Below are 24686 nucleotides of genomic sequence, written 5' to 3' on the forward strand. Positions count from 1 at the left end.
TTTGTGCCCCCAGACTCTTGAGCCCAGCCCCCAGAGCCCTGTAGTCACTCATGACCTGGCCAGGATTGTTCCGAGCTGTGTCATGTGTGCCCACATGGATGAGTAGCATAGGGTGGCAGTATTTGATAAGTCTTCAAATATCTGCAGGATAATTCCTGAAAGAATGGAGATGCACTTTTCTCTGTGGCCATAGGGGACAGAACTAGGAGCAATGGCCTCAAGCTGCAGCAGGGAAAATTTAGGTTGGAGATTAGGAGGAACTTTCTAGATATGAAGGTGGTCAAGCACTGGAACAAGCTATCTAGAGAAGTTGTGGAATCTATTTTGTGATGGTGAGCTAATCACTTACCTCTACTTTTTAGAGTTGGTCACTAATTGTGTCTTCCTCATCTTCCGAGTGTCTGATGTGAGACTTTGGGATATGATTTGCAGAAATGTTTTGTGCTCCTATATGCAACTTAAGTCAGTTAAATCTCTGTTCTGAACATATCAATGCTATAAAATACTAAGTACTTCTGAAAAATCAGATCCTTGGTATCTGAAACTGGGTTCCAAAATTAGTGGGTATTTTTTATTTTAATTTCTCTGTGACAGAGTTCCCCATCTCTAACACTGAGTTAACTGATGCAGCATACCTACATCTTTTCCTAGATGTATTGTGAAAATAAAGTACTCCGATATTATAGTGTTGAATGCATGAGGAAATTAATAATTTCATGTCCAGAACGAAGTATGAAAGGTAAACAAGGCATGGGCTATACATAGAACAAAGAGAAGAAACAAACTATTAACTATCATCTGTTCAGTGTTGTCCCTCCTAGAAAGTGACAGGGCTAGGAGCCTGATGGAAAATAAAAGTATGTGATAATGTAATGTGAAAATAAGGTATTTTTTTCACAACACCACTTGTCTACATGAGATGCCTTACTGCACAGCAGCCTAATCTACTGTGCAGTAAAGCACCACTGTCTACATGTACTCAGTGTTTACTGCACAGTAAATTAATCTACTGTATGGTTGGCTGTTACTTGTAAATGCAGGTAATAGATTAACCATGCAGTAGCACACATGTACAAGTTCGCCCCCATCTCCACCCCCCACCCCCGGCAGCTGCATCCCAGACCTGTGCTGCCCTCTGTTGATCAGAGAGCAGGCCTGGAATATTGTTGTCTCCCTCAGCAGCTTTTCCCTGCACCCCAGCCCTGCAGCTGCTAGGAGCGGGGACAGTTTCCCAGCCCTGTCCCTTGGGACAGTGCTGATAGGGCCAGATGGCTGGGAAACAGCTGCTGGTAGACGGGACAGTTGGGACTGGGAGGCAGCTGACCCTGAGAAGAGACAGCTCTCTCCACCCCCTGGAGCCTGGGCCTGACCCCAGTGGCCCCTGCCAGCTCTGGGGCTAGCACTCAGGGGAACCTGTAGCCCCCCTGCTACTGTAGGGAGGAGGGCAGAGCAAGGAAGCTCTGCACTGAACTGCTCTTGTGAGAAGCAAATTTGCTCCCAGTGGGTGCACATGTAGATACTCCCAGGAAAAGCTCAGTGTGCAGTATTTAACATATAGCTAGACCACTCACTGAGCTAACTGCTTTCCTACATTGTTTGCTTTTTATGTTTCAACATTTTCTTTATGTTGGTTTATTCTGTGGTATGTGAAAGTATTTTACTGTGCAGTAAGTTTTACAGTGCATTAATGGCCTGTGTAGATACACCCAGGGTTCCCAAGAGACCTGGATTAAGATTCCACTGGCAACCTTAATGCTAGCATTTCCCTACTTTTGAGCCTCAACCTTCTTATCACAGTTTTACCATCTGTAATAGGTTTGGAAGTGCTTTGAGAAGAATGGTGTGGAAATGATGTGTCAGCAGTAATTAGCATGGATGGTTAGACCACATGAAAACAAGCACAGCAAAATCTACCTCCTCGGGTTCACCTTGCTCTGGAGCTCACCTTCCTTTTGCATCTACAGCATCCCTTTATATTGTCCTTCCCTTGATTACACCCAGAAGGGAATATGAAGCTTGTGTACCACAGATCAGATAGGATTCCTGGCAAAATTTTAAAAATTTGCATTTTAAATTTATTCAAAACATACAGCTGAACCACTCACTGAGCTGTTTTCCACCTTGTTTGTTTTTTACGCATCACATTTTCTGTGTGTTGGTTTATTCTGTGGTACGTGAACTAATTGGGATCAATCAAACAAGTGAAACACTTCACTTGCATGGGTAGGTGCAAGGCTTTTTCCATTCAGTTGTAGACTGACTAGCTCCTCTTTACTCTGTTTCTCTGAATATCGTGGTCTGCGCAACTCTTGGAATGAAAACATCTAGATGTATTTTCTGGATAGAGAAATATGAGCCTTTGTATAAAGCAAAGGATTGGGAGTCCAGCCTGTTCCTCCATTCCTGTGGTGAGCCCAGGAATGGAGTAGTGGTGTCAAAGGTGACTGTATTCCTTTACATTCTCCCTATTCTACCTGCACAGATTTATGCTCTGCTTCCCATGGAGCAGTACAGTCCCTGGAAAGCAAAGAATAATCCCAATATTGGCAGCTAGAAGAAGAGATGTCCAGTTTTTACTTTTTTGTCCTTGACCTACACTAAGCAGTAGGGCATTCCTCAGTGGCTGTTTCTGGCACCTTTTTAAGGCCACAGTGTGTAATTAGCACATCATAAACTGACCTTAGTCTAACCAAGATTCTGGTTGCCAGAAAGTATTCCTAACCATATATAGCGTGTGTAATTTTAGTGCATAAATTGGTCCTAGATTTGTGAAACCTTGCTTTCTATTTGGCATCCATAATTATTTGCATAAACAGTTTGTGCTACTAACTGTATAATAGAGCCCACAAGGGAGTATACTTTTGCCAGGTAAGAGAAAAGGCATCTAATCTCTTAGTGATTCAGTTGCCTTTCCTGCAGAAAGGATAATTCACAGAGTATATTGCAAACCTGAATTCCTTAAGCGCACAGAGTTCTGTCACATCCTTGATAGACTGTCCTAGAGAAATTCAACAAATTATATGAAGTGTCACATGTGCTGTCTTTCTGTCTATTCATGTATATCGTACCTGTGCACTTTCCTAAAATTAATATGTAGTTCTAGACTGTACATGATGAGGTATTTTTTTCTATGTACAGCTTATAGGCATTTACTTTGTGTTGTATATATGTATACAGTGTCTATGCATGTTTCAAGCAGTCATTTTTAGCAGAACAAAAAGGAAGTTAAATGAAGGATGATAGCAGCACAGATTAGCCATTTCTTTGCCTCTGTGAATAACTAATCATTTTAGATAAGCATCTCTGTTAAATGCATGGCCTCTTGCATTATTCACACACTGAAAATTTGACTGACTTATTTTATCCCTTGAAAAGTGCTTTTGATGCAAGTATCCTTAACAAATAATGGCATTGAGATTTCAGGTTGCTTGCTTTGGTTTATGTTGTTATGCTCATTGAAAGAAGCCTTAAAGAGTGAAGGATGTGGCAGATAGAAAGAAAATATAGAACAAAACAATCAAAAGCCATTTTTAAGGCGGTAGATGCATTAAGGGCAGTCTCATTAAAGGTTAGTATTTTTTTTTTACTCTAAATACTATTTTTAATTACTCTCTTGTATTTCTTTATTAAATTAAATGTTGCCATTTATTTTAAATAAACGGGAATTATGTAAGTCTACTTAAATAATCTCCTATCATAAATATCACCCCCCTCTTAATTCACTCAGAAACACATATTTGGAGATTTCAGATGAAAACATAATCCTGAGCATTGTGTTTGATTAATATCAGGACATTTCTGTAGTTTAGAAAGAAACATTTGATTAACTTATAATATTCCTTTAACTTCCGTGTGTGTTGAAAAATGAATAGCAACTTCAAAACAGGTGGAAGTATCCAATAATTGATTTGCTTGCAACCTGTATTTTTCTCAATTTTAAAAAAAAAGGATCAGATTTGAATGCTACTACTATTTTAATTCAAGTCCCAAAACCTATCCTACCATGTTTTTTCACTTGCTAAATCCTTCTTCCATTCTACAGAGGCAGTTGCCTCCCTAGTGCTGTCACCATAGGGGAAAGATGCGTCTTATTATCGGAAATGCTATCCCAACAGGTGTGATAATAGAACAGTTGTGAGTAATGGCTGGAAGAGCTCATTACCAACTTTGCACATTTGTTCAATTTATGCAGTCCTTTTTCAGGCAAAGCTTCTGGCAGAGCATGGGGCTTGATGGTCCTATGCTAGCTTCATGGGAATTTTTGCTTGAGTCATAATTAGAGTCACTAAAGCAGGGGGAAAACATCATTGATGGGGAAAGAAACAGGAAATAGAAGGTGGGGAATGGAAAGGCAAAAAAAAAAGTAGAGAATGGAACTTCAAGTGAAAAAAGGGGAAAACAGAAAGAGAAATAAAAAGATCTTCAATATCACTGAACCTGATCCCTCCTTAGCCCACCCAGGAACTCTCCCAAAGAATCCTTAGAGGTGTTTGAAAGATGTTAACTTAAACTGTATTAACTATTTATGGTAGTCATTACCATAGGCTGATCTAGGATTTTGAAAAGGTGAAGAGCTGTAGATGTGGTACATGGTCACATATAATACAATGCATACTTTTATCAGGTTAAGAAGAAACTAGAAATGCTATTAACAAGCCAGTGGCTCAGGGCTGTATCATTCAGTTTAAGATGGGAGCAAAAGCAAATATGAATTTGCTATATTATATATATATTTTATAAAAAATAGCAGCACCAAGCAAAAAATAATCAAAATATGTTGTTTCATTAGTCCCATAGTCACTAGAATTAAATGGGCATTTGATTTTTAAGATTCATAAAACAAAATTTATCCTTCTCGAGCATCTTGACAATACATCCAGCTCTTCACTGAAAGTTCTTTCCAAGCCTCCGTTAAAGTTTTTAGCTAGAGTTAAAAACAGCATGCAGGGCTGTGAAATGGGAACTACATTACCAGGAACAGTTAACAGACAAAAGAAGTGCAGCAGAAGCAATAGCTTAATTAATGGAGCACTAAGATCAATGAAAAAAAGAGGCTCGTTAACACCTGTGGAATGAAGACCTTAGATGGAATCATGCAGAGTATAATGAGCCATGAAGACAGTTAACTCCATCATGGCTACCTGAAGAGAAATGTTGCTGCCACTACCAGGCACTTGGTTTTAAACCTTGGGTAGACCAGGAATCGATGTGGGGTGCAACTGCACTACTACCCCCTCCCCCTGATCTGCACCTGGGCATTACTATTATGATGGTAAAGCACATCATACGCTCTTGGGCAAGTACACACATGCTCTTGGGCAAGGAAGATACAATTTAGCATAAACTGGTATTATCCCAAATTGAAGATGTTTCATTTTAATGTTCAAAATTAAGCAGATATTTTAGAAAAGAAATTGTGTCTGTGTGTGGAGAAGGGAAAAATGTGGCCTTCTTACTAAATCAGGCAGAAAGATTAGGTACAGCCTTTCCTCTCCCATCCACTGAGTCCATGTGATTGAACTTTGAGCTGACAGGCAGAGGTGCAGCTTTAGGCTGCAAGAGGACTTTTGTATTTTCCCATTTCAGCTGATATTAATGTAGTGTGCCACACTAGCTGGTGCCCAGGCTAGCAGTGCTTTTCATAGCATCCATCTGGATTCTTTTGGTTGTACATTTTGACTCTGTGATTTTTTTTTCCTTGGTAACTTTCTAAGGCAATCTGCTTTTCTTCAAAATGCATTTAAAAGGGTTTGATGCTGTTAACTAGGGTCAATTATGTCTGGGCAACTTAGGGAAAGAAAATCACTTTTTGTTCAAAAGTGGAAGAATCAGGACTATCGATAAGGAAGGCTAAGAGAGAACTTCCTTCCCTCTAAATTATGCTGACATGGGGGAAGAGCTGAAAGTCATCAGTAGTCATTGCATTTTCAAAAGGAGGAGACCAGTGTTTGGTTTCAAGTTCTACCTTAGAAGCTGGAGACTGGCTGTATGTGCCCCTGGCTCTCTGACCTTTGGCTTCAGCCAGTTGCCTACTTTCACCTTGCCATGCTTACCTTATCAAGGGTTATTGCTTTCTTTAATACAAATAAAGCAAGCAGAAACCTATTGAAAAAGATATGATTAAGACAGTTTGCTTCTGTAGCCTCTGCTGGCTCTTGGGATGCAAAGAGACAAGTGCCAGCTTCATGCAGCCCAACAGGAATAGAATAAAACCAAAATCTGCGGTGTACCATGATAGCTGTAGTAAAGTGCAGTGGTGCCGTTATGTAATGGTATGGTGCTGTAGGAAGCTACAGCTCATTCAAGTGTACTTACATGACTTCCAGAAGGCTTCTTTCAGGAATCAGCAGGTGCTTCTGGCTTTTTTGACCCAGGAACAAGATAAAATCCAGATCACTTGAGAGCTTTTCCTCTCTGGGGGACTACTTTGTAACAAGAAGTTGCCCAGTGTCTATTTCTATAGAATAGTACATAAGGAAATAGGGAATCAGACTTGTATTTGGATTGCTCTTCTTCACCTTTCTGTTTGGTTATTTAGTAGGATTTCCTTAGCAGATGATTTTGTTAAAAAAACATCCTGTCGAACAGGTATGATTGCACACATCTGCTAAGATCATCAGGCATATGGAATTCCTATAGGTCACTGATTCTCTCTTCACTGGAAATGAGGGCTTCATTTATACATATTATTTTAGAGTTGAAATGTACACCAGTGTACCCTTTATCCCAGCAGTTAGAGCTCAACTGATGTGAATTCTTGTGTGGAAGTGAACTTCCCTAATCCTTCCATGAGCAGAGAGGTGATTAGCTATGTTAATCTGAAGTAAGGCAGAAAGTAGGACATGGCGATACCTTAGAGATTAGTTGGTTCAAAGAAGCATGAGCTTCCTTAGGCAACAACCTTTTGCATCAGATTTTATGAATGGACTACAGAAGGCTGTCCAACCTGAGGCCTGTGGGCTGCATGCAGTTCTAGGGGAGTTAATCTGCAACCCAGGGCTCCTAGTCTAGGTGCCACTCTCCTGTTGTTGTCACCAGGGTTCCTGGGATCCCTCTCCCTCCTCCATCTTCTTTTCCCTGCCCTTGCCCTGGGGGTGGAGCAGCCCACAGGGCTGGGGACTGCATGACTGGGTGTCTTAGGGAGACCCAGGGATTGGAGCAGTCTGGGGTACTGGCATGGTGCAGGAATGGGGGAAGTTCATGTGGTATGGCATGATGGCACTGGTACAGTGCAGTGGGGTGGCACAACTGAGGTGCAGCACAGCCTTTGGGCTGTGTAGTATGCACCCCTGTAGTGTGTGGCTTGGGTCACTCAAGTTGAACACCCATGGACTACACAATGGAAGGGTTTAAAATAGAAAGGAAAGGGATAGAGGGAGAGGACACTGTTGAGAGAAGCAAACAAGTGCATAGATTAGAAAACTAGGAATAAATATCTTGAGGGATATTGGAGTTAACAGCTGCAGGTAACAACTAGTCTAGGTAATGGAATAAGAATCCATAGTCTTTGCTGAGACCGTGTGTAACACAATTCAGTATCTAGACCTAGGGAGAGAAATTACACAGAAACCAGTATAAATGATTGGAAACTGGTTCAAATCTGTAACAGAACTGAAGTTCAGTGCACATAAACCGCTCCCAAAATGGCCCAAACCAGTTTAAGATAAATCTGGATGGATGTTGTATCAGGCATAACTGATTTAGGTGAAATCAGTTTCTTGAACTTTTGTCCCAGACCATCTCCAGATTCAAGTCAATTCACAGTCTCCCAGTATCCCAGGATACTTTGCACTTCATCTGCAAACTGACCCCTCCCCACCTTAGGGCATGGGTGGGCTAACCCTGGCCCAGACTGTCTGCTCCAGTCAAGCAGGGAGGCATGCTCTAGAACCCCCCTGCTTCTGGTCTGGGCCGCTGCAGGCATGTGGCTGCATTTCTGGAATCAAAGGGGAATGAATGTTTGTTCACTTGTTTATCGGTTCAATCGATTCAGTTTAGATTAACCTGAAAAGACTGAATTGATTCAGCCTTGGGCTTTTTGACTATCTGTTCTTAGCCTGGATGTCTTGTTCTGCAATTTTACTTTCAAGTTGGTTTTTAAAGTTTTACTGTTTAAGGTGAGGTCAGTGTTGGAATGTGCAGGGAGGTTAGTGTCCTGTCATTTTAAAGTGTTCTGCGATGGGCTTTTGTCTGTTTTTGCAGATAAAAAACATTCCTTATACTTCATCATTACAAAACATTGTATCTGTGCTGGGATAATAAGACCTTTTCCCCCCTTTTCCTCCAGAAGAGTATATGTTCCTGGCTGAGTTTGATGAGAGAATGACTGATGAGTTCTGAATTCTTATTCTTTAGTTTAAACATTCACCATTTTAGAATATCAATTTATATATAGTAGTTGATTTCTTTCATAAAAGAGGATCTTTTTCCAAAAGAAAAAAAATTGTTTAAAAGGCATGTTTGAAATATTTGTATATTTTAAGTGAGGGTTTTTAAAATGACATTTCCCATTTGGACATCCAGAACTGAGCTCCAGTAATGTCATAGCTGAGAGATGCTTTTGTTAGTAATTCATTTTAGGTTACTTCATTTTAGGCTCTGTCATTCATATTGTGGTAGATGCAAAATAGTAAAGCCTTATAGATGTTTACTGCAGTTTTTTTTTTTTAGGCATGGTTTCTTATGCAAAGATTATTTTTGATCACGTGTTTTGGATATTTTTGTTCTCTGGTGGGAAAATACAGATAACTAGCTGTTGATTTTTAAAGTGTGGAGGAAGCACACATCTTAGAAGATTGTAGCAGGGCACTAGGGTGCCTGCTACTGGCATTGGTAATAGGGCTTGGCTGCCAATCAGCAGGGCAGCACAGCTGAAGATTGCTTAGGCAACTGAGTGGGTCAGCTGACCGAAAGGGGGGCAGGGCCTGGCCTTTATAAACAGCCAGGCCGAGGCTGGAGTCAGTTCCCCTCTGACAGGCTGAGAGGCAGGAGTTCTGCTGCGGAGCAGAGCAAGGCAGAGCTGCCTGAGCACCCGCATGCTGATGAGATGGAGAGGCCTCTGACAGGGAGGCTCGATGGAGAGCCAGGGTGGCATGGGATGTTATAGCCGGTAGGCTGATTTTTGGGTTACCACCGGTTGGCATGGCTTTGAGTTTGGTTTTGATGGTGATTGTGTACTACTGGAGAACCGGGTGAGGCTGTAGGGGAAGGAGGAGGCCTCAGGGGGGCACCCCAGAAGAACGGGGGTGGTTCCTGGCGGCACAGAGGGCGCTGCGTTTTGGGGTGTGCCCAGGGAGGGCACAGCGATTGGTGCTAGAGTTGGCACTGTGGATGAGGCATGGCGTTTTGGGGTGTCCTGACCCCGTCCCCAGTGGGGTGATCTGGGGAGGAATTAGGGGTGTCCCGACCCCAGCCCAGTGGGTGCACTATTGGGAGTAAAGCCCAGTGGGGTATATGACCCAGAAGAAGGGTCAGGGGGCCAGGCACGGCTACGGGCCACCTGAGCCCCAAGTGCAGGAAGTGCGCGAGCGAGGCCCAGAGTGGGCGAGAAGCGCGAGGCATAGGCCCCAGTGAGGGGAGGGCGAGCGCGAGAAGCGCGAGGCATAGGCCCCAGTGAGGGGAGGGCGAGCACGAGAAGCGCGAGGCATAGGCTCCAGTGAGGGGAGGGCGAGCGCGAGAAGTGCGAGGCATAGGCCATAGAGTGGCCGTGAATATGGGAATAGGGAGCCCAGGTAGGGCAGACTAAGTTCAAAGGCCCCAGAAGGGCGGGCGCACGGTTAGAAGCCTGGAGAAGGGCGGGAGCGCAATTAGAAGCCCAGAGAGGGGGCAGGCGCGCGAATAGAAGCCTGGAGGGGGGCACGTATATCGGGGAGGCCCCGGAGAGGGGGCGCATATCAGAGAGGCCCCGGAGAGGGTGCGTATACCGGAGAGGCCCTGGAAAAGGCAAGCAAAAGATTAGAGCATCCAGTGAGGATGAGGATACAGGAGAGGCCCCAGACGAGGGCAAGTTGATTGGGAAGCCCCTGAAAGGGGCGAGGGCAAGTCTAAAGAGCCCGGAGGGGGCAGGGCGCGCAGGTAAAGGCCCGGAGGGGGCAGAGTGCGCGGGTAAAGGCCCAGAGAGGGCGCGCATATCAGAGAGGCCCCGGAAAGGGAGCGTATACCGGGGAGGACACATACATAGAGACACAAGAACGTCTGGAACACCGGCGAGGCTTGGGTGCGGTATTGGGGGCAGAAGGAGCCACGCGATGCCCTGGGGGGGTGCACCAAGAGATATCCGTGTAGGGCAAGAGCACCAGGTCCGAGAAGCCCAGGAAAGGCAGCCTCCCATTAATATTATATAAACAGCAAAGACGTGGTGGGCAAGATGAGGGTGCTGGAAGGCTAACTTGGCATGGTAGGGGCGCAGGAGAGATCACGGCCACTCCTGTGACCCCGCCCTGTGACAAAGATCATCTATTATTTTAGTTGCTCCTATTAGCTCTTAGTGTCTAAAAGGACAATATGGCTTAACTTGTAGCTTAAAGAACATTTACAAGGTTTTCCACTATTTAAAACCTGACTCCTATTTGTACTGGGGCATAAACTCATTGAATATTGTTTGCAGGTTATTTCATTTTTCCAGGTTTCATCAGATTGGGTTCAAATCCATGACCTTCTCAATGATTCCATGAGCCAAACTGGGGCATGGAGTTAATTAAATTGGAAATGGCAAACAGTTCTAAATATAGCCACTAGCTTATTAGGCACTATGTTAGCATGGCAGAACAGTATAACGACACAGATCAGAATGATTACACTTGTTACTGGAAATATCCTTTTTGTTCCTGTTCTACTGAGGGACGGTTTCAGATCTCAGTCATGAATGCGGGAACTTCTCATTTCCAGGAGCAGAGCCAGAATAAGAGAGAGGAGGATTTAGTCCTAATCATCTGCCGATTTTGTTGCAAGGCCTGGAGTGTGTTTGTTTGTTCCATTTAGAATTTGTACTGCAAATCTTATTATAAATAATCTGCATATTATATGCATTGTACACAGCAGGTAGAATCTACCATGGCAAATTCTCCAGTTTAGACACCATGCTTTTAGCCATGAAGAAGCTAGTTTGTGGTACAGAACAGTATGTAACACAGTTTCCCCAAAAGAGACATTTCAGAGCCTCTCCATAGCTCTCTTTTAGATATATATTCTGAACCATCTTTTTGTTGCTTTTTTTAAACTGATTATTGGAGTGGCATAATTACTGGCATTGCAGTACAATTGTTTGACTTGTGGGCGGTAAATGTAATAACTTTAAACTGTTTTTATTCCTATATATTCCTCTGTATTGGTTACTCACCAAACTTTATGTTGATTTTGTGTTTGCCACATTAAGGGAAGCTTTTTATGAATATGGGCCAAGCCACCTTTCTGAGTTACTTTTCTGGTTTCTTATTGTAATGGCCTTTGATTCAGGTTCCTTGTAAGTTGTGTGTGTGTGGTTTTTTTTTTTTTGTTACATCTTCAGTCCTATTGTATCACTGAAGACTATTTTTAGAACGATTATTTACTTATTACTATATCTTCATGTTGTCTAAATGCAGAGAGCCACATCCATCCCCCGTATAGCTCTCTTGAAGGTAATGCTTGGATCAAAGTGTGTCCTTTTTAACTGACTCTGACTAAATGTTAACTGAAGGATCTCTTGACTTCTCATGTTTGATGTTACTTACTATGGGACGTTTTATTTGTGGTACAGTAAGCTGTTTCAGATGCTGATGACATTCAAGATTAGTTGTGAACAAAAAGCAGAAAACAAAGTCAACCACGGCCATACAGTCTTCATAGTTTTAAATCTCTACTGTGAGTACAGAGGCTCAAATTGTGTTTTGAAAGAAGGTAGTGCTTTTAAAGAGAAGTAATAACTAGCAAAACATTATAGGCATTATCAGTTTTCAGTGCTGTTTCTTTATAGCACTCAAAATAACAATGGGACAAACTATTCCACCCTGTACACCCCTTTAGGGCTCTAAAAAGAATTACATTCTCTCTTGGTGTCCTTTTCCTTTCCTACCTTGTTTCTTCTCTTTCTATCCCTCTCTTTGCCTTTTGTTCATAAGGGCTTGACTTAGCTAGCCAAAACTGTCTCTGTTCCAACACTGCTGTTAGTCTGTGACTGAAAAGGCAGCTAGAAGTATTGTATGAAACAGCTCAACTTTCTAAAGTCTCGGTGTACCTGAAAAGACCTTTTCATGATCCTGTGTTTCTGCAGAATTAAATCTGCAAGTCAGAGTTAATATAGGCAAAAGATGTGTTTTTTCTCTTTGTTGTTCCTTTCTTGCTGTCCTTTTGTGTACATCTGGGTTTATTTTGGAGAAAGCAAAGTTCTGACTTTATCAGAACCAGCTCCAGCTCATCTCAGTGAGCTTTTTTTCCTTTTCTCCAAGAAGGGCATCTTTTATACTGTGTACAAAATGTCAAACCAGGAGTTTGGTTGTAGGAAAATGATGTAAGCAACACCGTTAAACTAGAAGCTGTTCTTAATTCAAAATCCTTAGCTGCTTTTCTTTCTTTTTCTGTATCTTTAAAAATCTTTCAAATCATTCATTAATACTGATTGTTGCCGGGGGTTTAAGCACAGTGAGGTTTTTCATACTCAAAACCCCACCCACATTTAATTGTTGAATGTCATACAACAGGGTCAGGGTCATGTTAACTCCTTTGACACTCTGAGCTCATTTATTCCATCAAAATTAGCACAACACCTATCAAGAAACATCAAGTTAAAACATATCTAGAGCATTAGTTGTGAGTTCTTTAAACATTTACTTAAACTTTAATATATTAAAATACAAAATAGGAATAAATTACAATTCACAATTTCTTACATCATTTTATTAAGAACAAATTATTTGTATAGACTAGATCTATATAAATAAATCACAGTACATTTTACTGGTGTTTAGAAGAATGTTATACTTTTTTTTATAAAATTAAGAAATTTAAATTTATTTATTTTATCCCTCAACCATTACTGCAAAAGAATCATGCATTATCTCTACTGAACAAAGATAAAGTCCACCTAATGGAGAGAGTCCGGATAAAGATGTGACTCTACTCTCCAAAATTAGACATGAAACACAGATATACCAGGACTACTCATTGAACAAGAAAGAGTAAAGTATAATACAATGTTCATGTGTAGTAAAATCAAAGTTATATCAAAACAACACAGTTCTCTTTACACACCTTTGCAATGAGTGGTAAAAAAAGAAAAGAATGACAACTGTCCAGCATGCAGCTGAAAACAAACATTCCAGTTTTAGGGATGCCTAAGTTTGGCCAAAGGATAAGAGGAACTAAAAAAAAAACCCAGACAAAATGGAAAACAAAACCTGGATGCTTCCAGTCCCTCTGTGTTCTTCTCCTCCACGCCACGGCTGTTACACTTAGTAGCTGGGATGGGTATTCCTGAAGTTATCCTTCCTGAGTGAGGTCCATCACTGCCATCTGGATTTGTACATTTCTCATGCCTTCAAGGAGAGGGAGGTCCTTTCAGAGAATTGCAGGACCCTGGAGTGCTTCCAACTGTAGTTCCTTGCCCAACCCACTGTATTAGAAATTACCTTTTAATTCAGTTCTTGTAGCTATTCAGCACTGAATGCACAGTTCCACTTAAAGTATAATTCACATTTGCACAGCTTGGTTCACATGCTTTAAGGCTTGTCACTTCAGAACAGAATTATGGTGCAAGCAAGAACCTTCATTTATTACAGCAGGAATCAAGGTGAAGCAGACTCTCTCTAAGCATCTGTTACAAATGCTGCTCTGCTGCTGGTTTTTTCCAGCACAAGTGCTTTTTATCAAATTGTACTGTTTTACAGATTGCTTTTGCTATATATATATATATATATATATATATAAAATAAATAACAATGCCACTGTTTTCCCATTTGATTCTGAGGTGTAGTCATTTTACAATGCATTGTGCTAAACAGAAGGAAAGAACATTTAATTGAGGACATTTCAGGTTGTCTCTGCCGAATTTAAGGTTTTAAAAATAATTCCACCCTAGTTGAAACATATGTATACACAATACCTGAAATTACACTCTTCTATTTCTAAGTAGGTCAAACAAAATATATTTTTAAAAGATTCCCCTCTTCTGTCAGCTGATTTTTTTTTAAGCTCAAGAGTTTCCTATAGTTTTTGCTTTTTATGGCAAAATGATTCCATTAATATTTTAATACTGTCAAGTGACATAAGTGTGAAATACATCTATAATGCCTCTTGATTTGTGTGACTTCAGTGATAGGTAATATTGAATTTTAAAATGTCTTTTAAATTCCCTTGAAGATACCTGCTTTTTTATCCATGTTACCCGCAAAACAAAAAGGCTGAAAATTAACCCTCATTTCCTGTGCCCTAGGTCTTTGATACTGTGTATTTAGCTCACATTTGACTTGTTATCTTTTATTGTCTCCAACCTCCACTAAAACTAATCAAACTCCTTCTAACTTTTTAAGTGAGACTGAGTTCAGATCAGTGTATAGCAGGCTGTCATTACCTCTTTTCATGATCACTGCTTAGATCAGCTGTCAAAGAATGCTGAGATGCATATGGACTGGTAAGACAAGGTTCTTTGGGTGAATCTGATCTGTTTTATTAGACCAACCTAAATAGTTGGAAGACAATTTTTTAGCAAGCTTTAAAAATTGTTTTCCAACTATTTAAATTGGTCTAATGAGAGATATCAGATTCACCCAAAGAACCTTGTCTGCCTATGTCCTTAGACCAACACGGCTACAACCTACACCCCTATGGACTGGTAACATATTTATCATGAGCTTGAGATGTGTGTCTTCTGGTTTTCCCCTGGAAGCACCAGAGGGCCCTGGATATGAAGGTTTATGTGCATCTGTCTGTTCAAAGTCCAAATTTAAGTTTTATTTACAAAAAAAAGTTTTTTACAAAACCAAATAATAACCAGAAGTTTTTTTTAAAAAAGTATTTTAACATTGTCCTGCAGCAGTGATGTGCTATCAATATTTTATCAATGGATTTCCAGAATTTTCTACCTAGCCCGCAACAGTCTCAGTCTGAGAGGAACTCACATACTTATTTGTCTTCCACTTTAAACAATTGTGCTTTATAGTAGGAAAACAAAGCAGTGGGTACTATCTTGGTCCCACTGAACTTGATGGCAAAACCTGAATTAGCTTTTGCCCATTGGCTCTTAGTAAATGCACTTATATTAAATGTATACAGGAGATATTTTGCTTTGTTCCAGAAAACAATATTGACTAAATAGGTAGCACAGTACAGGGTTCAGCATAACCTCAAGCAGTGGTAATGTGAAAAAATTGTGGAAATATATCTATAGATGGTTTCCTCTGCTGACAAAATGTTTTGGATATAACTGCACCTGCTGTTTGGGAAGTCAGACTCAGAAAGGGAAGCGGGGCTGCAGTAGGGTCAAAGGTAGCCCATCCCAAGTCATCTGTTAGTTTTATAGTAGAATATAACAGTGGTTGCTCCCCATTCCTGCCACTGTAATGCTACCCTGTGACATTGGAAGACCACTGTATCATTGGGCTAGTGCAGAATGTAAAATTGCCTAGCCTAGTGAATCTAACTGTCTGAGCTCAGTGAAGTACAAAGGTAGACAGAACATATATACCTGGAAATAAAGTTAACCATGTCCTGAAGAGCTGGGTGGTTGTGCTAACCTATCTCGGGCATTTAAAAAATATATACAGTGCTCCCATCCCCAGACCTCACAATTCAAATACCAAGTGGGAGATTATTAAGAAAATCATATATGTTGGGTTCTTTTTCTTCACCTTCTAAGTCCTGAGCTTTTACGGTACACTGGGGCATATATTGTCTTTAAACTTACGTTTCTTCTTAATAAAGCTGAGACTCTTATTCAGTCTGTTGATACCAGCAACCAGGGCCTTAAGTAAACGCCAACCATTGTGAGACTGGCAGTAAAATTGCAAAATTAGGCAGCATTGAATATATGACATTTATGTTGACGCTGCCCCTATAAAATGCTGGAGGTGTTCTGTGCAGAAGAAGTTCTGTGAAGACTCCTACGTCTATCGAAAGTGGGACAACCTGCATCACAAGCATCCCTTTCTACTGCTGTAACTAATCCTAGCATTGCACTGGGAATAGTAGTTAAACTAGAAAATTATGCAGGCATCTACTTTGCATTCCAAGATGGGACACACAAACTGATTGTCCAGGGACTTAAAGGAGTTCTCCTTAACAGGCAAATCCTGTACTCCTAACTCAGGTGAGACTTCTTCTACTGATCTTTATTAAATACTTGAAATTAAACTGACCTGGAAGGATTTGAGGCAGGAAGTTGCATTAACAATTGAACCTTTAGTGAAAGTTTATTTTAGTCCAGTGGTTCTTGTTCTATGTTGTATGTGTCCTGGCCTGGATCTGGCAGGTAATGTGACCACTTTTTAAATGTCTGGTATTAGTCAGCAGTTGCCACGTAGTTTCATCTAATTAAGATTCCCCGCCCCCCCAATTATTTTTTGTGCATATTGGAGAGAGTTTTTTATACACAGTATGTCTTGGAAAATTATTTTTCATACTATACAACACTGTGTCGGTGTATTACGGGGAGAGAACGTTTATACAGCATAACCACCTGTGGTGTGCTTGTCTCTTTTTAGTGTTATGTATTTAATTGAGAAACAGCTGTTGGAAATTCATCTGCAAAGAGTAATGAGGATTTACAATTTACATAATACTCAAACCACTCCATTTTTACACAACTTTCTGAAAGATTATATTGTCACCTAAGATTGACAACTGCATTTTATTCTCACCTAATCAAGAGTAGCTTAGACGTTAAGGACCTTTAGGCAGGAACCATGTTAGCCCTGAAGAGACAAGAAGAGACACCAGTCCTAACTGGGGCTTGTAGCCATGACAGTACCATAAATGTTGGATGATCTAATTCTTAAATAAATTGATTTGTAAGTATATCCATTACAATATTCTCTCTTTCTCTAGAAACCTATTGACTGTAAGAATCAGCTTGGTTGCTACACTTTGCTAGAAATGCCCCATGCTTGGTGATTTCCAGAGTCATGATATTAATTGTTACAACCAAGCTACCCTCCATGATCCCATGAAACAGGCACGGACATGGTTTGCCTTCTAAATCTGAGCAATGCTCATGACCATACAAGTAATTCATAGGGAACAACAGAGGCCAACCAGGGTTTACTTTTACAAGTGGATAACAGACTAGTTAAGTAACTGACTCTTCACATTGTTGAAAACTGAGGGTCCTATTCAGCAAATATTCAGTATCCTAGGGCACTAGCCACAGAGGCTACAGAAGTTTCAACAACTCGGTTATCAGTGGGTGTAATCCTGATTCAAGGACCATAATTATGATGTTATATGTACATATATCTTATTATATCTTGGACACACTTGATTCCTGAGAATTACAGAAACCTGCATCTTGTTAATCCAGATATATGTAAAATGACCTGTATTAATTACTGAGATGAACATGTACTGAGAGAATAGTGATGTCTATAAAAAGGGTAGACATGTCAGACTCTAATTTCAATACCATTACAGTTCATCATGCTCAAGAGGAAAACTCAAGCTGTATATAATAGTCTGGACAACCCCTGCCAATAGGCATTTTCCAGACTCTGGGTTCTTGTGGGTCACTTGTTTTATCAAGTCACTACAATCATTATTTGTCTACAGTTAAGAGTTAGGTGATCTGTTTTCAACATCCAATCAGAACAAAGCATTATTTTGTTCTTGCCTCTTCTGAAAAGGTATACAAAGCTGAAAAGGTATAAAATGCCACTGATAACCAGGAATAAGGCTTTAACCAGTTTCCACCTTCTCAATGTGGATACAATTTTGTGTGCTCAACATTTCTTGGACTTATACATGGGGTGATAGGTCTTGAACAGGCATTCATTTCTAATGGTGGAGAAATTTCTACCACTAGAAATCTTTCAGGGAGAGGAAGCAGTACAAGCATTTATCCTGCACCTGTCCCTTCTTCCCTGCTCTCCATGCCTTCCCCAGATCAGGGTGATTCTAATCTGGAGAAATTATGGGTGACAGTGGCTACTCCACTTCTCCTGGTCCAGAGAAAACTTTCCTGCATGCCCAGCTTCACACTGCTGCCACTGCTACTCGCAAGGTAGTGAAGGGGCTACAATTTAACATGTCATGTGAGGGTGAAGGAGCTCCCTAAACATAGGATGTTAAAATCTGTCACCAGATGGCTTTTAAACTGCTGCCTCTGCCCAACTGGTGGCAGGAACAGCAACATGAAGCCAAGGGCATGGGGAAGTAGGCTCATGGAAACTCTCCCCAAGCTCATTTTCTGCCCCAATCTGCTTTTAAATCACTGCCCCCATTATGAAGCCATGGGTACAAGGAAGCAAGCTCAGGGGGTCCCTCAGCTTCACAATGCTGCCCAGCTGGGTGGCAGGGATGGTAAATTCAAAGCCAGGAGAGCCAGAACTATGCTTGGGGGTAGCCTCTTAAGCAAAGGCAACTGGTAGCAGAGATCTGGGGGGGCAGGCATGTGCCCCTCCTGAGATTGGCTCCTGACTTGGCACTGCTCAGGACAGGGAAGTTTTTTTGCCGTGTGGGCCGGTGGTGTGTTGGGGGAGGGAGAGGGGAACTACATTGTGGCACAGAAGTATAGGAGTGTAGGAGTGGATATGGACTTTTGGCCCACCCCCAGGTCCTCCCTGGGGCCCACCCACAAATTGTGTCCCCCCCCAGACTCAGGAGGCACCAGTTACCCCTGCTCTTAAGCCTGGTTCCCACCCATTTTGCAGCACTGTCATCCACCTGGCAGTTCCTTGTTAGGGGAAGACCAGGATCCTTACTGCTGCTGCTCCTCCCCCATCCCCAACCAGTCCAGGAGGGGAGGGGAGCAGCAAGGCAAAGTCTCCAGCCTATTCCCCAAACCATGAACTTCATGGTTTGGGGAAGAGGCAAGGAGGGTGTGCCTGCCCCGACTTCTTGGACCAGACTGGGAAAGAACCATACAAGCATTCACTCTTGCAAGAGAGTTCCTCTTGTAAGGGAAATCTTCCATGTTGACACCTGGAAAATCTTTCTTCTGGAAGGCGCATGTTTCTCCTAGTAGATACTGAATGAATACTTGTAATTTATATCAGGAAAGCGACGATTCTCCACTTAGAAATGTAATGCCTATACATAGCTATGATCTCCTACACCTTTGCAAAGCTTGTGTAAGGGTGCCACAGACATATTGGCACCATCCATGTTCTAAATAGGCCCTGTTGAGTCCTGCAGGCAAGACAAAGTCAGTGAACACTTTGAGGTCCCTATCATGAAGACTGTGCTGCAGTATCTCTAAGGTAGTCTTTTAAGCAGTACTAATTGTGACCAGTCCTGGAGATGTGCCATTTCTAGAGCCCCCAGTAGTTGCCAATTAGCTACTGAAACTTATATTTGACATCTGCACCCAAGCAAAATGCCAACCATTGTATATAACTAGAGTTTCATTCTAGTACATACAATGTGCCTAATAATCATATTTCTGCAAAACTCACTGGCATTACAGGTTAGGTCAGAGTTAATAATATCAGCAAGATGATCCTTCCTAGCATTCTGCACTGAGAGCTATTATGCTAGATGCTAAAACAGGGTACCACATTTATACGTGCGAACCTTTACAAATTAGTGTGACTAGGTTAACCTTCTGAATTTAGGTGCTGCATCTTGCAATAAAAGTAATTCATAGGTAACAGCAGAGTCTTATCGTGAATTGCATTAGATTTGCCTAAGTAAGAAGTAAACTATTGTAATGTTCAGAAATCAAGATATGACTATGTGATGAATTTTCACATCTCCTGAATCAGGATTAGTATTCCTTAACAAGTAAAGAGAGCAAGGGTAAGACAGAGGGGTTAAAAGGATATTTTTACCCCTTTGGACTCTCTGCAGAATGCCCCATAGGAAATGCCTAATAGTTCAACAGGAATGCCAAATTTCTGCTGAATAGGTTAAAAGGGTGAGGAAGCCTCTTCGGCAGCCATCCATGCGTAGAAGGCCTGCATAACATTTCTGCTGAATAGGGCCCTAAATGAAGACAAAAGAAACATAGGAAGCCAACTGTAACTTGAAAAGCTTTTCTGTTTGTGTGGTTTCTTCTAATTGCATTTTTTTCTATTCCAAGGCTGATTTCATTTTCAGGACAATTAGGCATCAGTTTGGGTGTGCCAGTGGAATAGAAATAAAATATTACAAGAGAACAATCCATATTTGTAATAACAGCCTAACTTTTTATTTAATTGTACCTTAGCAGATCTAAACAGATCCATCTTGTTTACTATTGAAAATGACCCCATTTTTAATGTTATAAAAAACAGTGCTATGTAGAAGACTTGGCTTTTAATTTTGCATTTATAAAAAAAAAAGTTTGAAATATTTTACATCCCACTGGAAATGAAAGGAACTGGTTTCATGCCATTTTAAACAGGGGTTTCACATCCTTCTCTGGGTTTAGTCTATGTACCTGGATCCTACTTGTTTAACTCACAAGAGTTTGTTCAACTTTTCGTTTCACAGTAATGAGCTTTTACAATTACAGCAAAGATGGATGGTCAGGAAATTGCAATCTTACCTCTGCAAGCGGATGCCAGTGAGCAATGGGTTTCCGAGGATACGAGAGCATTTCGTTCCAATGGTCTCGACCTAGGCTTTCTGCATCGTTGCCTACTTGACACACTCCGATGACCTCATTGTGACCTACACTGTGAAAATGTTCCATAATATTTTTTTCTTAAAATTTTACACTTGGAACAATATAATTTAAATTCTCTGCAAACAGACAATAATCAAGGGTGGTAAGAATTAACTCCTCTAGAAAATGTACAGCTATACCAGTGAAGGTCAAACTTTTTGGCAGGTGTGCCACAAATTATCCCTTCAGCCTTCCCAAGTGCCACTGTGATCCTCTTCCTCTGCCTGATCTGCTGTTCTGCTTTCTGCTACCTGCCTTGTGCTGCCTGCTCTGCTTTCTGCCCTATCTGTTGCTGTGCTGTCCCCTCCCTGATCTGCTGCATGCCACACACAAAGGCTGCCCACGCTACTTGTGGCATATGTGCTGCAGGCTGGCTACCCCTGAACTATACAATAAATAAGTTTGAGATTCATCCACATCTTCACAGATAACCTACATAATAATAATTTCCCTTTTTTATGGCCCTTTGTTTCTGTTGATTTTCTATGAAGTAAATTGATACTTGGACTCCTATTTGCCTACATTCTACTTCTAATGAATAGAGAAGTTCAGTAGTATTTGAAAAAAGATAAGATTAACTACTAATCATTCTTGCTTTGAATCCAGCCCATAGCTATATAAGACTTCTGATACGTAAGATATCTGAAGAAATAGGACATCTTTTCAAAGGCACTTATTTGCAAGTAAAGTATACTATATGCCATACTTGCAAAAATGCTTTTATGCTTCTGAGGAAATAACATTTAGTCCATAAAGGGCCATTCAGAATACTGATGTTCTCTTGAATATTTGTGATATTCTTGAATATAATCTTAATATTTATGTAAATTAGTCATAAAGTAGATTGGTACTATTCTGGATCTCAAAAACTAAGGAGGAAATGATGTCTCACAGTACTAAGAATTGTATTCATTTGCTGAAGCCTGCATGGCAAAACATTTTCATTTCCCAGAATTGTAGAGAAAACTATATTAATTTGAGTCATTATTTTATAATCTGTTGGTTTATAAATTCTTGAATCATAGGTTTGTATCCAATAATAGCTACAGTCATCTCACCGGTCATAATCCATAACAGCTATCGACAAGTTAATTTGGTCAATGTTTTCCGGAGGGACATCAAAGACTATGGCTTCATTGTAAACAGGATTAAGTGTATTCCTCTTAGTGGAAGTTTTCCTCTTCTTTAGTCGCCTTCCTTCACACATTAAAGAAACCTTCACATAAGGATCTATATGAATCATAATAAGATGCTGGTTGATTTAAAAAAATAAAAACACAAACGCAAAGCAAAAAGAGTAACCTTACATATGCATAGTTTATTTACATGTACCTAAATGGAATCTTAATGCCTTATTAATGAAATGTCTGGGAGGCACTCACAGTTTAAAAGGTTTTTCCTCGTTGAATGCTTATAATGAACAATTAACGTGTTTGTTCAGGAAGCTGTTTCTTCCATACTGTCTTCTCAAAGAACATGAACATTTCCACTAACTTACAATATGCATTCCTGTGTTCATAAGAGCCTGTGCAGGTGATAACTTTTACAGCTTTTGTAGAATCCTGACACAGTAAGAATACTAGTGGCAGTAGTAGTGTTCACTGGTATTTGGTTAGTTATATTAGGCTGTAAACAGAGGTTGACTACTTTGTAATGCCATAAAAATGTTTATGGCACAAAATGCAAGTGAACAGGCATCTTCACCCTTTGCTGCACCACAAATGCCTAAATTGTGTGAAAGTGACAATGCTACTCATAATTTATGTCACTTTTATGCAGCCAATGTCTGTTTGCTTACATCTATGGGTGCCCACATTCTCCAGTCACTTGGGCAAGAGTTCTCAGGGCTTCAGGGGACATATCCTGTGAAGCAATAGCCCTGGATACCTCACCCTAACATGGGGCACATGTCTTCAAGTGGAGGTTCCCTGGTTGCAGATGTGTGCCCCAACCTGGGACTGGGCAGCAAGAAATGCATGATGAGGGAATCCCTATGTAAGGGATTCCTGTGACATGTCTGCAGGTGGGGAGGGATAGGGACCTACCAAAATCATGGCAAAAGTGCACTGTACAGCAGCTCCTTTAATCTTGCTCATTTTGCTGCATGTCCCCACCCCCCCGCATGACTGGTGGAGGAACCCCAGCAGCCTCACTGCTTGCTGCTGATCAGCCAGGAGGAAAAAAAAAATGCAGTTTTAAATATGCCATGCTTTTTGCCTTCTGATCAATCAGCAAGTGGTGGGGGCACTGAGGCCCCTCCACCAATTAGGTGGGGGAGGCACATGGCAAAACAAGATTAAAGGATCTGCTGCTCGGGGCTGGACCTGTTGATCCTTCAGGGTCCCTTCCAGACTGAATGTCTATGGAATCTATGCTTAGTGGACTTCTGCCGCAATTTTGGTAGGTCCTTAGATGAGGGGGGAACTCGCATAAGGGTTCCCCAGTCTGTACCTGCAGACTATGATGCCACCTAGGAGTGGTCTGCAAGCACGGAAAGGAAACTCCTATAGGAGTCCCCCCCACCCCCCGTGCTTGCAATCATGCAGATTCCTCAGTGCACATTTCTCACTGTGGCACCCTGCACAGTCTGCAAACACAGAAGGAAGAACTCGCTTGGGTCTCAGTGTACACTATAGTTAACAGTGCAGTCTGTGGATGATTTATTTTTCCGCAATTTCCTCTTCAGACTTGTTTTTAACAATTTGTTCTCTAGGAACAGCCACTCTGTAGTCTGTGATGGAATTTTCAGGGAGGTTAAAATATTCTGCCATGGACTTTTCTGTCTTTTTGGCATTACTGTGAGATGGGTGTTCATTCATTCTTCCATGTAGGGATTTTCCCATCTGTCCAATGTAGATAGCAGAGGAGCACTGTAAGCAGGTGATGGCATATATGACGTTGGTAGAAATGCAAGTAAATGAACCTGGGATGTTATAATCTGTGTTGTTTGGTCTAGTGATTATGTGCTTTGTGTTGATGAGGGGGAACAGCTAGCATCTGAGTCTGGAGCAAGGTCCGGTGACTTGGTGAAAGGAATGGTTAGGTGGTCTGATGCTGGAGAGACACAGTTTTGAGGCTGTAAGCCAAAACAGATTTGTCCCCCCTGGCTACTAGGAGGCAGTCATCCTTTTCCAGGAGCAGTTGGAGGTCAATAAGGATGTGTCTGAGATGCTCAAACTAAGGGCTGTAGGTGACAACCAAAGGGATTCTGTTGTTCTTGTCTCAGGGTTGGTATTGTAGGAGCTTGGAGCAGGGTCTGAGTCTGGCTATTTTGATTTGAGTGGCTACAGTTTTAGGATTGTAGTGTAATTTGTAGGGATATTTGCTGCATATCAGTAAGGTATGCATCACAGTCAGTGGAATCAGAGAAGATCTGGTTGTAATGTGGAGCTTGGGTATAGACCGGGGGTGAGCAATTATTTTGGCTGGAGGGCCAACCACTTAATGAGTTTTGGAGACCTGTTGAGGGCCACATCCATCTCTCTCTCTGTCTCTCTCTTCTCTTCTTTTTTTGTCCTTTCTCTTTATCTCCCCTCTCCTGGTCAGAGCTCTAGTTTGCCAGGTGCCCCGATGCTCAGCTGTGGACCCAGGCCGCAGCGGCAGTGGCATCAGCTGTGGGTGCAGCCAGCAGGTTCTAGAGCCCAGACAAGTAACCTACCGCCAGTTTCCACAGCTGCTGCTCCTGCCTACCTGGCATGGTAGAAGCTCCTGCTTCCAGCAACTTCCAGGTTAGGGGTCTGGAAAGGAGCTTCCACCACATCAGGAAGGTGGCGACATCAGCTGTGGAAGCTGATGGCAGGTTCTGCGTCCAGGCTCCTGACCTTGCTGCAGGGCCACAGCTGATGCTGCCATCCTCCCAGTGTAGTGGAAACTTTTGCCCAGGGCCCAGACCTGGAACCTTCTGGCAGCATCAGCT

The 24686-nt window shown here is 41.6% G+C and overlaps 1 protein-coding gene and 1 long non-coding RNA gene across 6 annotated transcripts in view; one reads left to right on the forward strand and one right to left on the reverse strand.

The window, feature by feature from the left end:
• The window catches only part of LOC149871560 (uncharacterized), a 298900-nt gene that overhangs the window by 199906 nt on the left and 74308 nt on the right, over positions 1 to 24686 (forward strand). The gene's annotated exons all lie outside the window — the stretch shown is intronic.
• SYT9 (synaptotagmin 9) overlaps positions 12734 to 24686 on the reverse strand; it is a 155831-nt gene continuing 143878 nt past the window's right edge. Inside the window, exons 5-8 of one of the 5 annotated variants that reach the window (XM_090032770.1) lie at positions 21829 to 22000; positions 20651 to 20780; positions 19953 to 20106; positions 12734 to 13968 (exon numbers count right to left, since the gene is read on the reverse strand). In XM_090032770.1, coding sequence (XP_089888896.1) covers positions 19999 to 20106; positions 20651 to 20780; positions 21829 to 22000 — 410 coding nt within the window. In that variant the 3' untranslated portion in view covers positions 12734 to 13968; positions 19953 to 19998. The remainder of the gene's footprint in view (positions 13969 to 19952; positions 20107 to 20650; positions 20781 to 21828; positions 22001 to 24686) is intronic. The other 4 variants (XR_016440265.1, XM_090032772.1, XM_090032773.1 and 1 more) reach the window with 4 other exon arrangements.

Source organism: Crocodylus siamensis, chromosome 2 (assembly GCF_052110815.1).
Source record: "Crocodylus siamensis isolate JL-2025a chromosome 2, ASM5211081v1, whole genome shotgun sequence".
NCBI lineage: Eukaryota > Metazoa > Chordata > Crocodylia > Crocodylidae > Crocodylus > Crocodylus siamensis.